General features: G+C 31.0%; 2 protein-coding genes across 2 annotated transcripts in view; one reads left to right on the top strand and one right to left on the bottom strand.

Annotated features, from left to right (window-relative positions):
* Nucleotides 1-643: 643 nt before the first annotated feature.
* LOC119604001 (transmembrane inner ear expressed protein) lies at nt 644-3,666 on the bottom strand. The gene is given in 5 exon segments (XM_037956313.1): nt 644-738; nt 886-970; nt 3,198-3,233; nt 3,236-3,349; nt 3,422-3,666. Coding segments are annotated over 4 exon segments (324 nt in total). The 5' UTR covers nt 3,555-3,666; the 3' UTR covers nt 644-738; nt 886-929.
* A 7,808-nt stretch (nt 3,667-11,474) lies between these two features.
* Nucleotides 11,475-13,444, top strand: part of LOC119604003 (UPF0047 protein YjbQ) — a 70,439-nt gene continuing 68,469 nt past the window's right edge. Inside the window, exon 1 of the mRNA XM_037956316.1 lies at nt 11,475-13,323. The gene's annotated coding sequence lies outside the window, so the exon portion shown is untranslated. The remainder of the gene's footprint in view (nt 13,324-13,444) is intronic.

Below are 13,444 nucleotides of genomic sequence, written 5' to 3' on the forward strand. Positions count from 1 at the left end.
GAGCGAGCGAGCGAGCGAGCGAGCGAGCGAGCGAGCGAGCGAGCGAGCGAGCGAGCGAGCGAGCGAGCGAGCGAGGAGCGAGCGAGCGAGCGAGCGAGCGAGCGAGCGAGCGAGGAGCGAGCGAGCGAGCGAGCGAGCGAGCAGCAGCGAGCGAGCGAGCGAGCGAGCGAGCGAGCGAGAGCGAGCGAGCGAGAGCGAGCGAGCGAGCTAGCGAGCGAGCGAGCGAGCGAGCGAGCGAGAGAGCTAGCGAGCGAGCGAGAGAGCGAGCGAGCGAGCGAGCTAGCGAGCAGCGAGCGAGCGATCGAGCGAGAGCGAGCGAGCGAGCGAGCGAGCTATCGATCTATCGAGCGATCGATAGCGAGCTATCTATCTATCTATCGATCGATCTACTAGCTCTATCGATATCGATCTATCTATCTATCGATCTATCTATCTATACTATATATATCTACCTACTTGGCTAAACAAAGAAATTCGCAGTAAATTTAATTTTCATAAAATTATTGAATATTTAATACAGTTTTTTTAGTAATACTTAATTATTTTTAAATTTATAGTAAAATGCTTATAAAATTTTAAAATTATTTTAATCATACGCTTTTTAAGGCATTTTCTTCATTTAAACTTTAATATTATCAATTGTGGCAATTTGATTTTTGAGTTTATTTATATCCTTATCTAAACTCTCCACACTATTACATTGTTTCGTCAGATAGTGAGTTTGTATGTATTCAATAGCTGCAATATAAAACCAAATAAAAATAGTTATTGAAAATTTTAAGAAACAATTTTAAGTGTAAAATCTTAATTTTAATCGGTGCTTTGCCATAATTATTATTGCTTTCATTATGTAATATATTTATACATATATTTAATATAATTTACCTTTTTTGCATTTGTTAAAAAAGTCCTTTTAACTTAAAAGAATTTTATGGTTCATCATATTCATCCAATTTAATGTAAGCAAGTGCTGTGTGGCAGTAGTTTGTATTTTTTGTTTATTTTTAAGTAGATTTTTTTTTAAGTGTTTAAAGTTTTATATAAAGAAGGAGGAATAAGGAAGTTTGATTATAGTTTAAGGTTATAATAGATGTAGTATTCTTTAAATAAATATTATGAAAAGAAAAATTAAGAAATAAATGTGCAAAATGCTAAGAAATTTAAAAAATTTTAAACAGGATTGTCACAAATTCCAAACGGATTTACTTCTTTACATTCTAATTTATTTTGCTTATTAAATTAATAATGTTTTTAATAAATATTTTGATTAGAACTTTAAAAAATACCAATAATTACAAACCATTTTCTATTCACACTTAAAATGTGAAAGCAGTTCCAATGTGAGAATAAATTTCGTGTAATTTATTTTAAATTTCGAAGGGATTGGAATTTTGTGACAGGAGGGCTTATTACATACATATTTATATTAATATAATACATATTACTAAAATTATATATTTAATAGCTCTTTCAACAAATGTTATTGTTTTGCAGACTAATGTATATAAACATTATGCCAAGAAATATCACCAAATAATCGATCAAATAAAACACGTTTTTGCTATACTTTGACATGTTTTTAAGCATAAAATGGCGATATGTGTTTGACCCCAAAATAATTTATGACATTTTCAAAGAAAGAAGTCAACAGGGGCTTGGCTCGGTCATGAATACATCACATCAACACTTACTAATATGTTTATAAAAAGAGAGATGATAATAAATTGTATACATTTTTATAGTACAATGCAAAAATTATCGTACACCAGTGTTTTTTTTAATTTTTAGAACTTTGAGGTGTACGTATCAGAAATTTGAACAAAGTCCATTCAATGAAATTCTGTTATAGTAAAAACTCTAGTGGATGTTATAAAAATCGAGACATTATTTGATATAGTTCCCTCGAAGCTCAAAAAATTAAGTTTTTTTTCGTAAGATAGATAGATAGATAGGTAGATAGATAGATAGATAGATAGATAGATAGATAGATAGATAGATAGATAGATAGATAGATAGATAGATAGATAGATAGATAGATAGATAGATAGATAGATAGATAGATAGATAGATAGATAGATAGATAGATAGATAGATAGATAGATAGATAGATAGATAGATAGATAGATAGATAGATAGATAGATAGATAGATAGATAGATAGATAGATAGTAGATAGATAGATAGATAGATAGATAGATAGATAGATAGATAGATAGATAGATAGATAGATAGATAGATAGATAGATAGATAGATAGATAGATAGATAGCTTAGATAGATAGATAGAGTAGATAGATAGATAGATAGATAGATAGATAGATAGATAGATAGATAGATAGATAGATAGATAGATAGATAGATAGATAGATAGATAGATAGATAGATAGATAGATAGATAGATAGATAGATAGATAGATAGATAGATAGATAGATAGATAGATAGATAGATAGATAGATAGATAGATAGATAGATAGATAGATAGATAGATAGATAGATAGATAGATAGATAGATAGATAGATAGATAGATAGATAGATAGATAGATAGATAGATAGATAGATAAGATAGATAGATAGATAGATAGATAGATAGATAGATAGATAGATAGATAGATAGATAGATTTATAGATTTTGATGTTGATACAAACCTACAATATTATAAATAAACTGGTTCCTTATAAAATTCAAAATCGATCAAGGTTTTAACCTTGAAGAAACCGAAATTATCTACAAATGTCACCTGTTTGATATTATAAAAAGGGATCAAAGAAAAATACGTCCGATGTTCCTTTCTTATATAAGTGAGATATGTATGATCTTAGTAGAATTATACATTTTTCTATAAATTTTTGGAATCAAAAGTAAAAAGTTATGTCCCTATATTCAAGAATAAAATGCAATAAGTCCTAATACACAGGACATAGAAATTTTAATAACTAAAGAACGTATACTTTTGCTTTTGACTATAAAAGTTTAATGCGTGTTAAACACGACCTGTAAAAGTATATACAAATATGAGGGTAAATGTAAAGAAGAGAATACTAATTCCAAAGGAAGTATTTTACATAAACGTACAGTTATTTACATTAAGATTTTTTCATAAAAAAGTCCATAATTAAAATTGCACTTATTTACAGTGATTGAGATAAGAAATAAAATTGAATTTAAAAGAAAACTTTTAATAAAAATAAGTTTTTACCTTTTTGTAAATCCATATCATCCATTTCAGAATTTTAATTTGTTGTAATTTTTCTCGAAATTTCTTAGTAATCTGTTTCCTTTGATAATCAGCTTCGATTTCCTGTTTGGTGCGCGGTATTCGAAATCTCATGCAGCAGCACACCATTATGACTTTATAAATGTTTCGAATTAGTATTTATTATAATTATAATTATTTTTGTTTTTTTAATTTTCAAACTTTACCTATACTCAATAAAATGCCCACACAAAATGCTATAATATGCCAAACTCTAAATTCCCCAATTGTTGTGGTCTGTTCTAGCCAAGCTGTTTCAGGATTTGGTTCCATAAATTCTTTATCCTCATCGACACTCATGCTGATTTATTTATTTTTTATTTCAATTATTTTTTGTTATATGTAAATTAACAAGTTTTTAGTTTAATTAGAGTATTTATTTGTTTAACCGTTATATTTTTATAACGTTTGTATTCCGAATGTTTGTAACAGACTAACATTTGAATATTCTGCTTTAGACAAAAAGACCTATCCTTTTTTACAGTTAGCTTTTGCTAGCCATTAAGATTTATTTAAATATACAGGGTGAGTAAACAAATGTTGGAGAATATAGCGTGTGTATGTATTATTAAGCATAAATAGTTAAAGAAATGAGGAAACAACTTAAAAAAGAAACTTGGTTCGTTGGTGGGTTCTAAAATTTAGAGAATTTCATGGATAACCCTGTATCTTTTTTTTTCTTAGAAAAACAACATACACATACAAAAATAGCCATAGTTTTTTTTTATTTTAGAAAAAAACTGAAAAATATCATTAGAAAATATGTGATGTTTAAATATGCCACTAACACTATATCATTTCGTATTAGAAGCCCAACAGCCAAATGCCACCACACAGAAATGCTCTAAATAATACGAGAACAGTTTAAAAAGTGATTTATTCCTTCAATCAGTTCAGGCTAAAATAAGATTTTGTACAGTTCTAGACAAGTTTTATTTTAGTTCAGTTCTGGTTCAGTTCTAGTTCAGTTTTAGTTCAGTTCTAGTTCAGTTCTAGTTCAGTTCTAGTTCAGTTCTAGTTCAGTTCTAGTTCAGTTCTAGTTCAGTTCTAGTTCAGTTCTAGTTCAGTTCTAGTTTCAGTTCTAGTTCAGTTCTAGTTCAGTTCTAGTTCAGTTCTAGTTCAATTTCTAGTTCAGTTCTAGTTCAGTTCTAGTTCAGTTCTAGTTCAGTTCTAGTTCAGTTCTAGTTCAGTTCTAGTTCAGTTCTAGTTCAGTTCTAGTTCAGTTCTAGTTCTAGTTCAGTTCTAGTTCAGTTCTAGTTCAGTTCTAGTTCAGTTCTAGTTCAGTTCTAGTCAGTTCTAGTTCAGTTCTAGTTCAGTTCTAGTTCAGTTCTAGTTCAGTTCTAGTTCAGTTCTAGTTCAGTTGTAGTTCAGTTGTAGTTCAGTTGTAGTTCAGTTGTAGTTCAGTTCTAGTTCAGTTCTAGTTCAGTTGTAGTTCAGTTGTAGTTCAGTTCTAGTTCAATTATAGTTCAGTTCAGTTCAGTTCTAGTTCAGTTCTAGTTCAGTTCTAGTTCAGTTCTAGTTCAGTTCTAGTTCAGTTCTAGTTCAGTTCTAGTTCAGTTCTAGTTCAGTTCTAGTTCAGTTCAGTTCAGTAGTTCAGTTCTAGTTCAGTTCTAGTTCAGTTCTAGTTCAGTTATAGTTCATTATAGTTCAGTTCTAGTTCAGTTCTAGTTCAGTTCTAGTTCAGTTCTAGTTCAATTTAGTTCAGTTCTAGTTCAGTTCTAGTCAGTTCTAGTTCAGTTCTAGTTCAGTTCTGTTCAGTTCTAGTTCAGTTCTAGTTCAGTTCTAGTTCAGTTCTAGTTCAGTTCTAGTTCAGTTCTAGTTCAGTTCTAGTTCAGTTTAGTTCAGTTCTAGTTCAGTTCTAGTTCAGTTCTAGTTCAGTTCTAGTTCAGTTCTAGTTCAGTTCTAGTTCAGTTCTAGTTCAGTTCTAGTTCAGTTCTAGTTCAGTTCTAGTTCAGTTGTAGTTCAGTTGTAGTTCAGTTGTAGTTCAGTTGTAGTTCAGTTCTAGTTCAGTTCTAGTTCAGTTCTAGTTCAGTTTAGTTCAGTTGTAGTTCAGTTCTAGTTCATTATAGTTCAGTTCTAGTTCAGTTCTAGTTCAGTTCTAGTTCAGTTGTAGTTCAGTTCTAGTTCATTATAGTTCAGTTCTAGTTCAGTTGTAGTTCAGTTCTAGTTCAGTTCTAGTTCAGTTCTAGTTCAGTTGTAGTTCAGTTGTAGTTCAGTTCTAGTTCAATTATAGTTCAGTTCTAGTTCAGTTCTAGTTCAGTTGTAGTTCAGTTGTAGTTCAGTTGTAGTTCAGTTGTAGTTCAGTTGTAGTTCAGTTCTAGTTCAGTTCTAGTTCAGTTGTAGTTCAGTTGTAGTTCAGTTGTAGTTCAGTTGTAGTTCAGTTCTAGTTCAATTATAGTTCAGTTCTAGTTCAGTTCTAGTTCAGTTCTAGTTCAGTTCTTGTTCAGTTCTAGTTCAGTTCTTGCTCAGTTCTAGTTCAGTTCTAGTATGCAATACAATTTTGACAAAAAATGGAACGGAACAATAACTTCCAAAGTCGCAATAAGAGTTTTTGAAAAGCCCTCTTATTAAAAGGACTTTTTAGTCTGTCCTTGTGTTAATATAATTCTTAACATATTAATACAAATATACAAACACATAATACTGTCGGAACCGAACAAAAGCATACACATTACATCAAGGAGTGTCACAGCACGACTATATGTATACATTCCTAATATATTATTTTTATACCCAACTATGGAAAAAATACTAAATAGATGAAGTACCTCTAGTTAACTTATTCTACCCTACAGGATACCAAGAGTCAAACAGCCTGGACGATAAGTATAGAAAGAAATAGGTTTCCTCAAATTTTCAAAAATTTAAATAAATATACAATTTTTGTCTAAATACTAAACTTTGAAAATGGTCTTTTCTTTCTATAGGGTAACTCCTCTTAACTGTTTATCGCCTAAACTATTTAATTATTTCTTTGTTTAGTGCTGCCTAGTTCTAAGCACAAGACAAGAAATGGAACACCTAACCATTGATCGAAACAACCAACCTAAAACACTTTAATACCAGAGTCCTCTTTTGCATTTCTCTAGTTTGTTGATATCCTTATGATAAACTCCTACATTACTCTACTGGAATAAGTATGTAAATGAAAATTGTAAAAATAATTGAAACAACAACTAACTGGAGTTAAAAAGGCACTCCCTGCTATATGAATTTAATTTAAGTTGTTTTGAAATTAAAAAATGTTTTTTTTTTATAAAAAGATACCCTCACTACATTAAAACGACTACTACAACTACAGTTTATCTTGCAAATTGGCCTTTTGAAGAGCAAGTGAATTTACTAGAAATTCAAATGATTACTAGAGTACATATAGATTTGTATTTATCCATATGTATGTAAGTATGTATGTATGGATGTATGTATGGCTGTAAGTACCAAAATTTAAGGTGCGTGTTATTTGAAATTTTCTATTTTCGTGTGTTTTTTTTTGTTTTTAGCCCATATTTTTATTGCATTATTACTGAATCGTTTTTTTTTTTGGTTGCATGTTGCTGATGTTTTTAAAATGTTGAAGTTGTCACTTTTATGATTTTAATGGTGAAATTACATTATAAAACTAAAACAAAATAACTTACATACATTGGATTCCCCTCACTGGTCATTTGGTAGTTTTAAATGTTTTAAAGTTAATAAATTATCACAAACGGTCTAAGGGGGATTTAACGATTAAAATATGATTTTTGCAAAGAATTAGACTATAATACTGACTATACACAGAACAATAGGCAAGATTAAATATTTAGTAGACTATAAACTAGAATATAGACAAGGCTATAGTTTAGACTATAGACTAGATAAGACTATAAACTAGAATATAGACTAGGCTATAGATTAGACTATAGACTAGATTAGACTACAGACTAGATTAGAGTATAGACTAGACTATAGATTAGACTATAGACTAGGACTTTAGGCTGGACTCTAGACTAGACTATAGATTAGACTTTAGGCTAGACTATAGACTATAGGCTAGACTTTAGACCATAGCCTAGACTATAGGCAAGACTATTAGACTTGTACTATAGACTAGACTAGACTATAGACTAGACTATAGACTAGACTATAGACTAGACTATAGACTAGACTATAGACTAGACTATAGACTAGATAGACTAGACTATAGACTAGACTATAGACTAGACCTAGACTAGACTATGATTAGACTAGACTACATAGACTAGACTATAGACTAGACTATAGACTAGACTATAGACTAGACTATAGACTAGACTATAGACTAGACTATAGACTAGACTATAGACTAGACATACTAGACTATAACTAGACTATAGACTAGACTATAGACTAGACTATAGACTAGACTATAGACTAGACTATAGACTAGACTATAGACTAGACTATAGACTAGACTATAGCTAGACTATAGACTAGACTATAGACTAGACTATAGACTAGACTATAGACTAGACTATAGACTAGACTATAGACTAGACTATAGACTAGACTATAGACTAGACTATAGACTATACTATAGACTAGACTATAGACTAGACTATAGACTAGACTATAGACTAGACTATAGACTAGACTATAGACTGACTATAGACTAGACTATGACTAGACTATAGACTAGACTAAGAGATAGAACTAAGACTAGACTATAGACTAGACTTAGGACTAGACTATAGACTAGACTATATACTAGACTATATACTAGACTATAGACTAGACTATAGACTAGACTATAGACTATAGACTATAGACTATAGACTAGACTAGACTATAGACTAGACTATAGACTAGACTATAGACTAGACTATAGACTAGATTATAGACTAGACTATAGACTAGACTGTAGACTAGACTATAGACTAGACTATAGACTAGACTATAGACTAGATTATAGACTAGACTGTAGACTAGACTATAGACTAGACTATAGACTAGACTATAGACTAGACTGTAGACTAGACTATAGACTAGACTATAGACTAGACTATAGACTGGACTATAGACTAGACTATATACTAGACTATAGACTAGACTATAGACTAGACTATAGACTAGACTATAGACTAGACTATAGACTAGACTATAGACTAGACTATAGACTAGACTATAGACTAGACTATAGACTAGACTATAGACTAGACTAGACTATAGTCTAGACTATAGACTAGACTATAGACTAGACTATAGACTAGACTATAGACTAGACTATAGACTAGACTATAGACTAGACTATAGACTAACTATCGACTAGACTATAGACTAGACTATAGACTAGACTAGACTATAGACTAGACTATAGACTAGACTATAGACTAGACTGTAGACTAGACTATAGACTAGACTATAGACTAGACTATAGACTAGACTATAGACTAGACTATAGACTAGACTATAGACTAGACTGTAGACTAGACTATAGACTAGACTATAGACTAGACTATAGACTAGACTATAGACTAGACTGTAGACTAGACTATAGACTAGACTATAGACTAGACTATAGACTAGACTATAGACTAGACTATAGACTAGACTGTAGACTAGACTATAGACTATAGACTAGACTATAGACTAGACTATAGACTAGACTATAGACTAGACTATAGGCTAGACTATAGACTAGACTGTAGACTAGACTATAGACTAGACTATAGACTAGACTATAGACTAGACTATAGACTAGACTATAGACTAGACTATAGACTAGACTATAGACTAGACTATAGACTAGACTATAGACTAGACTATAGACTAGACTATAGACTAGACTATAGACTAGACTATAGACTAGACTATAGACTAGACTATAGACTAGACTATAGACTAGACTATAGACTATACTATAGACTAGACTATAGACTAGACTATAGACTAGACTATAGACTAGACTATAGACTAGACTATAGACTAGACTATAGACTAGACTATAGACTAGACTGTAGACTAGACTATAGACTATAGACTAGACTGTAGATTAGACTATAGACTAGACTATAGACTAGACTATAGACTAGACTATAGACTAGACTATAGACTAGACTATAGACTAGACTATATACTAGACTATAGACTAGACTATAGACTAGACTATAGACTAGACTATAGACTATAGACTAGACTGTAGACTAGACTATAGACTAGACTATAGACTAGACTATAGACTAGACTATAGACTAGACTATAGACTAGACTATAGACTAGACTATAGACTAGACTATAGACTAGACTATAGACTAGGACTGACTAGACTATAGACTAGACTATAGACTAGACTATAGACTAGACTATAGACTAGACTATAGACTAGACTATAGACTAGACTATAGACTAGACTATAGACTAGACTATAGACTAGACTATAGACTAGACTATAGACTAGACTAGACTAGACTAGACTATAGACTAGACTATAGACTAGACTATAGACTAGACTATAGACTAGACTATAGACTAGACTATAGACTAGACTATAGACTAGACTTAGACTAGACTATAGACTAGACTATAGACTAGACTGTAGACTAGACTATAGACTAGACTATAGACTAGACTAGTAGACTAGACTATAGACTAGACTATAGACTAGACTGTAGACTAGACTATAGACTATAGACTAGACTATAGACTAGACTATAGACTAGACTATAGACTAGACTATAGGACTAGACTATAGACTAGACTAGTAGACTAGACTATAGACTAGACTATAGACTAGACTATAGACTAGACTATAGACTAGACTATAGACTAGACTATAGACTAGACTATAGATAGACTATAGACTAGACTATAGACTAGACTAAGACTAGACTATTAGACTAGACTATAGACTAGGACTATAGACTAGACTATAGACTAGACTATAGACTTAGACTATAACTAGACTATAGGACTCGACTATAGACTAGACTCTAGACTAGACTATAGACTTAGACTATAGACTAGACTATAGACTAGACTAAGACTAGACTATTAGGAAGACTATAGACTAGACTATGACAGACTATAGACTAGAACTATAGATAGACTATAGACTAGAATATAGACTAGACTATAGACTAGACTATAGACTAGACTATAGACTAGACTATAGACTAGACTATAAACTAGACTATAGACTAGGACTATAGACTAGACCTATAGACTAGACTATAGACTAGACTATGACTAGACTATAGACGCGACTATAGACTAGACTATAGACTAGACTATAGACTAGACTATAGACTAGACTATAGGACTAGACTATAGGACTAGACTATAGACTAGACTATAGACTAGACTATAGACTAGACTATAGACTAGACTATAGACTAGACTATAGACTAGACTATAGACTAGACTATAGACTAGACTATAGACTAGACTATAGACTAGACTATAGACTAGACTATAGACTAGACTATAGACTAGACTATAGACTAGACTATAGACTAGACTATAGACTAGATAGACTAGACTATAGACTAGACTATAGACTAGACTATAGACTAGACTATAGACTAGACTATAGACTAGACTATAGACTAGACTAGACTATAGACTAGACTATAGACTAGACTATAGACTAGACTATAGACTAGACTATAGACTAGACTATAGACTAGACTATAGACTAGACTATAGACTAGACTATAGACTAGACTATAGACTAGACTATAGACTAGACTATAGACTAGACTATAGACTAGACTATAGACTAGACTATAGACTAGACTATAGACTAGACTATAGACTAGACTATAGACTAGACTATAGACTAGACTAGACTAGACTATAGACTAGACTATAGACTAGACTATAGACTAGACTATTAACTAGACTATTAACTAGACTATAGACTATAAAGACTGCTATTAAAAACTAACGAGAAACAAAACCATATCTGATATTGTAATTCACAATAATATTAATTGTGATTTATTTGCTATTAGATTAACTTATTCTAGATAACAACCCATATTTCCAGAAAGGAAATAAAACTTTTGACACTTTGCATTTGTCTCATTCACAATAAAAACAAATTCGTTATATTTTACAATTCTAACTATTACCACATGTTATCCTTCAAATTGTTTTACTCTTTCTCTCTGTTATGTGTGTTGGAATTATATCCTTTTACGAGTACACATAACAATTCTACTACTGCACTCGTTACATTTTAGCTCAAGTTACACTCCACCACAGAACGAAGAGGTGGAAACACGTCTAAAAAGTTGGCGTTTTTTTGTAATCGTAGAGTGAACGCTAGTTGAAAATTATTAAAATTAAAAGAAAAAAAAAAGTAATAAGGGAAAAAATACTTCCTAAGAACTAAAAACTATATATATATATATAAATGTATAGATAATATTATTATTAGGAAATAAAATAAACAAATTAAAGGGAAAATAATTATTAAATTGTTGATTTAAATTGAAAAAATATGGATATGCATTAAAGGAAATGTAAAGTGGAAAAAAGAAAGAATTTTGTAATGAAAGCACGATATTGTATGTTCTTATTGAAAAAAATTGGTGATGAAATTTTCATGGCAATGTATCATATTCAATGATTCCATACCAAAACCAATTTTTCCTTAGTTCTTGTTTTTCCCTACGAGAGTGTGAGTGTTTGTGGATTTTTTTTTTTAATTTTTTTTTAGTAATTTGAGGAAAGTGTAACTTAGAGAGTGTTAAAGTTAAAGAGATAAAGACCGTGGAAAGAAGGAAAGAAATTTAAATAAAAGTAAAAAAGTTTTGCAAATTTAAGAAAATTGTTGAGGTGAAGTTAAAAGAGTTGCAAAAGTGCTAAGATACTACTTACTATACTTTAGCAAAAAAAAAAAAAAAATCAAAGGGGCAGTTAGTTAGACTGGCAGTCAGTCCGTCGTTCAAGCAGCAAGCAACGTAATTATTTTTATCATCATTAACATCATTACACAAATAATATTATACTCGGCCCATATTTATTAAAAAAAAAAAAATAGAAAAAATCCAACGGTTTTTAACAGTTCGTGTTGGTGTTGAATTGATGTGTGAGAGAGTGAGTGAGAGTACCAGTGTTAGAGTGTTTGTGTAACCGTTACGTTTTATGAATAGAAAATAAGAAGACAAATACAAAAGTAAAAAAGAAGGTAGAAGAAAAAACAAGTGCAAAATATAAAACCACAATAACAACAACAACAACAAACAGAACGACATTAGTTATTTAAACTAACGAGTTAACTGTGTAAGCGTTATTTACCGTTATAAAAAGGAAATTGAAATAAAAGAGAAAAAGGACATTTAGAGCTTTAAAAGGAGAGTGTTGAGAAACGAGAGCAAATAAAACACAACATGTTTGAGTATGTGTGCAAGAGCTGTTGTTTTTTGTTATTGTTGTTGTTGCTTTTGTGAAAACCCAAGAAAATTTGTGAATGACTGTGTCACACAGTCACAATTTTATATATAGTGTATAGCATACTTTTAGGCATGGTATCATCGAGTTAAATACGTCGACGACGACCACACAATTACACACACTCTCAAACACTCACTATCCAAAAAAAAAAAAAAATTGAATTGTATTGAAAAAAACAACAAATAAAGGATAACAAAATCAAGAAAACAAAAATAGAAAAAATTAAAAAGCAGCAGCAAGCAGCAGTCTAAAGTGTAAAAAAGTGAGTTTTTTTCAAATTGTACAAGTGGTGTAAAACAGTCACCGAGAAAAAGGAAGTAGGAAGTATTCAATTTAAATACGAAAAGAATAGCTAAAGAAAAAAAATTAAAAATTTTATACCAAATATAAAAATAAAATATTTCCATAAAGTGTTAAATAATTAAGAAATATTATTAAAAAAGAAATCCTTCCTTTTAAAATAAAACAAACCAATTTAAAATTCACTACTTCTACTAAGCAGAAAAAAGTAGTCATTATCCTTTAAAAAAAGTAAAAAAAAAAAATTAAATGTGAAAAGAAAGGAAAATAAAAAAAATCGGCGACCTACTACCATACATCTATATCATACATATACATCTACAGATATCTACAACCAACGAGAGTCGTGAGTGTAAGTTTCGTTTAATAATTCGATTTATTCTGCTTCGGCACGTTTCCGCCTTTCGTTTTAAATCGCTCGCACGCTCGCCACAATTGCTCTATTTTTTTGTTTGTCCTTACAATTCGTTAAA

Source organism: Lucilia sericata, unplaced genomic scaffold (assembly GCF_015586225.1).
Source record: "Lucilia sericata isolate MDLA Ls3-8-SP2 unplaced genomic scaffold, ASM1558622v1 Contig000351F_arrow, whole genome shotgun sequence".
NCBI lineage: Eukaryota > Metazoa > Arthropoda > Insecta > Diptera > Calliphoridae > Lucilia > Lucilia sericata.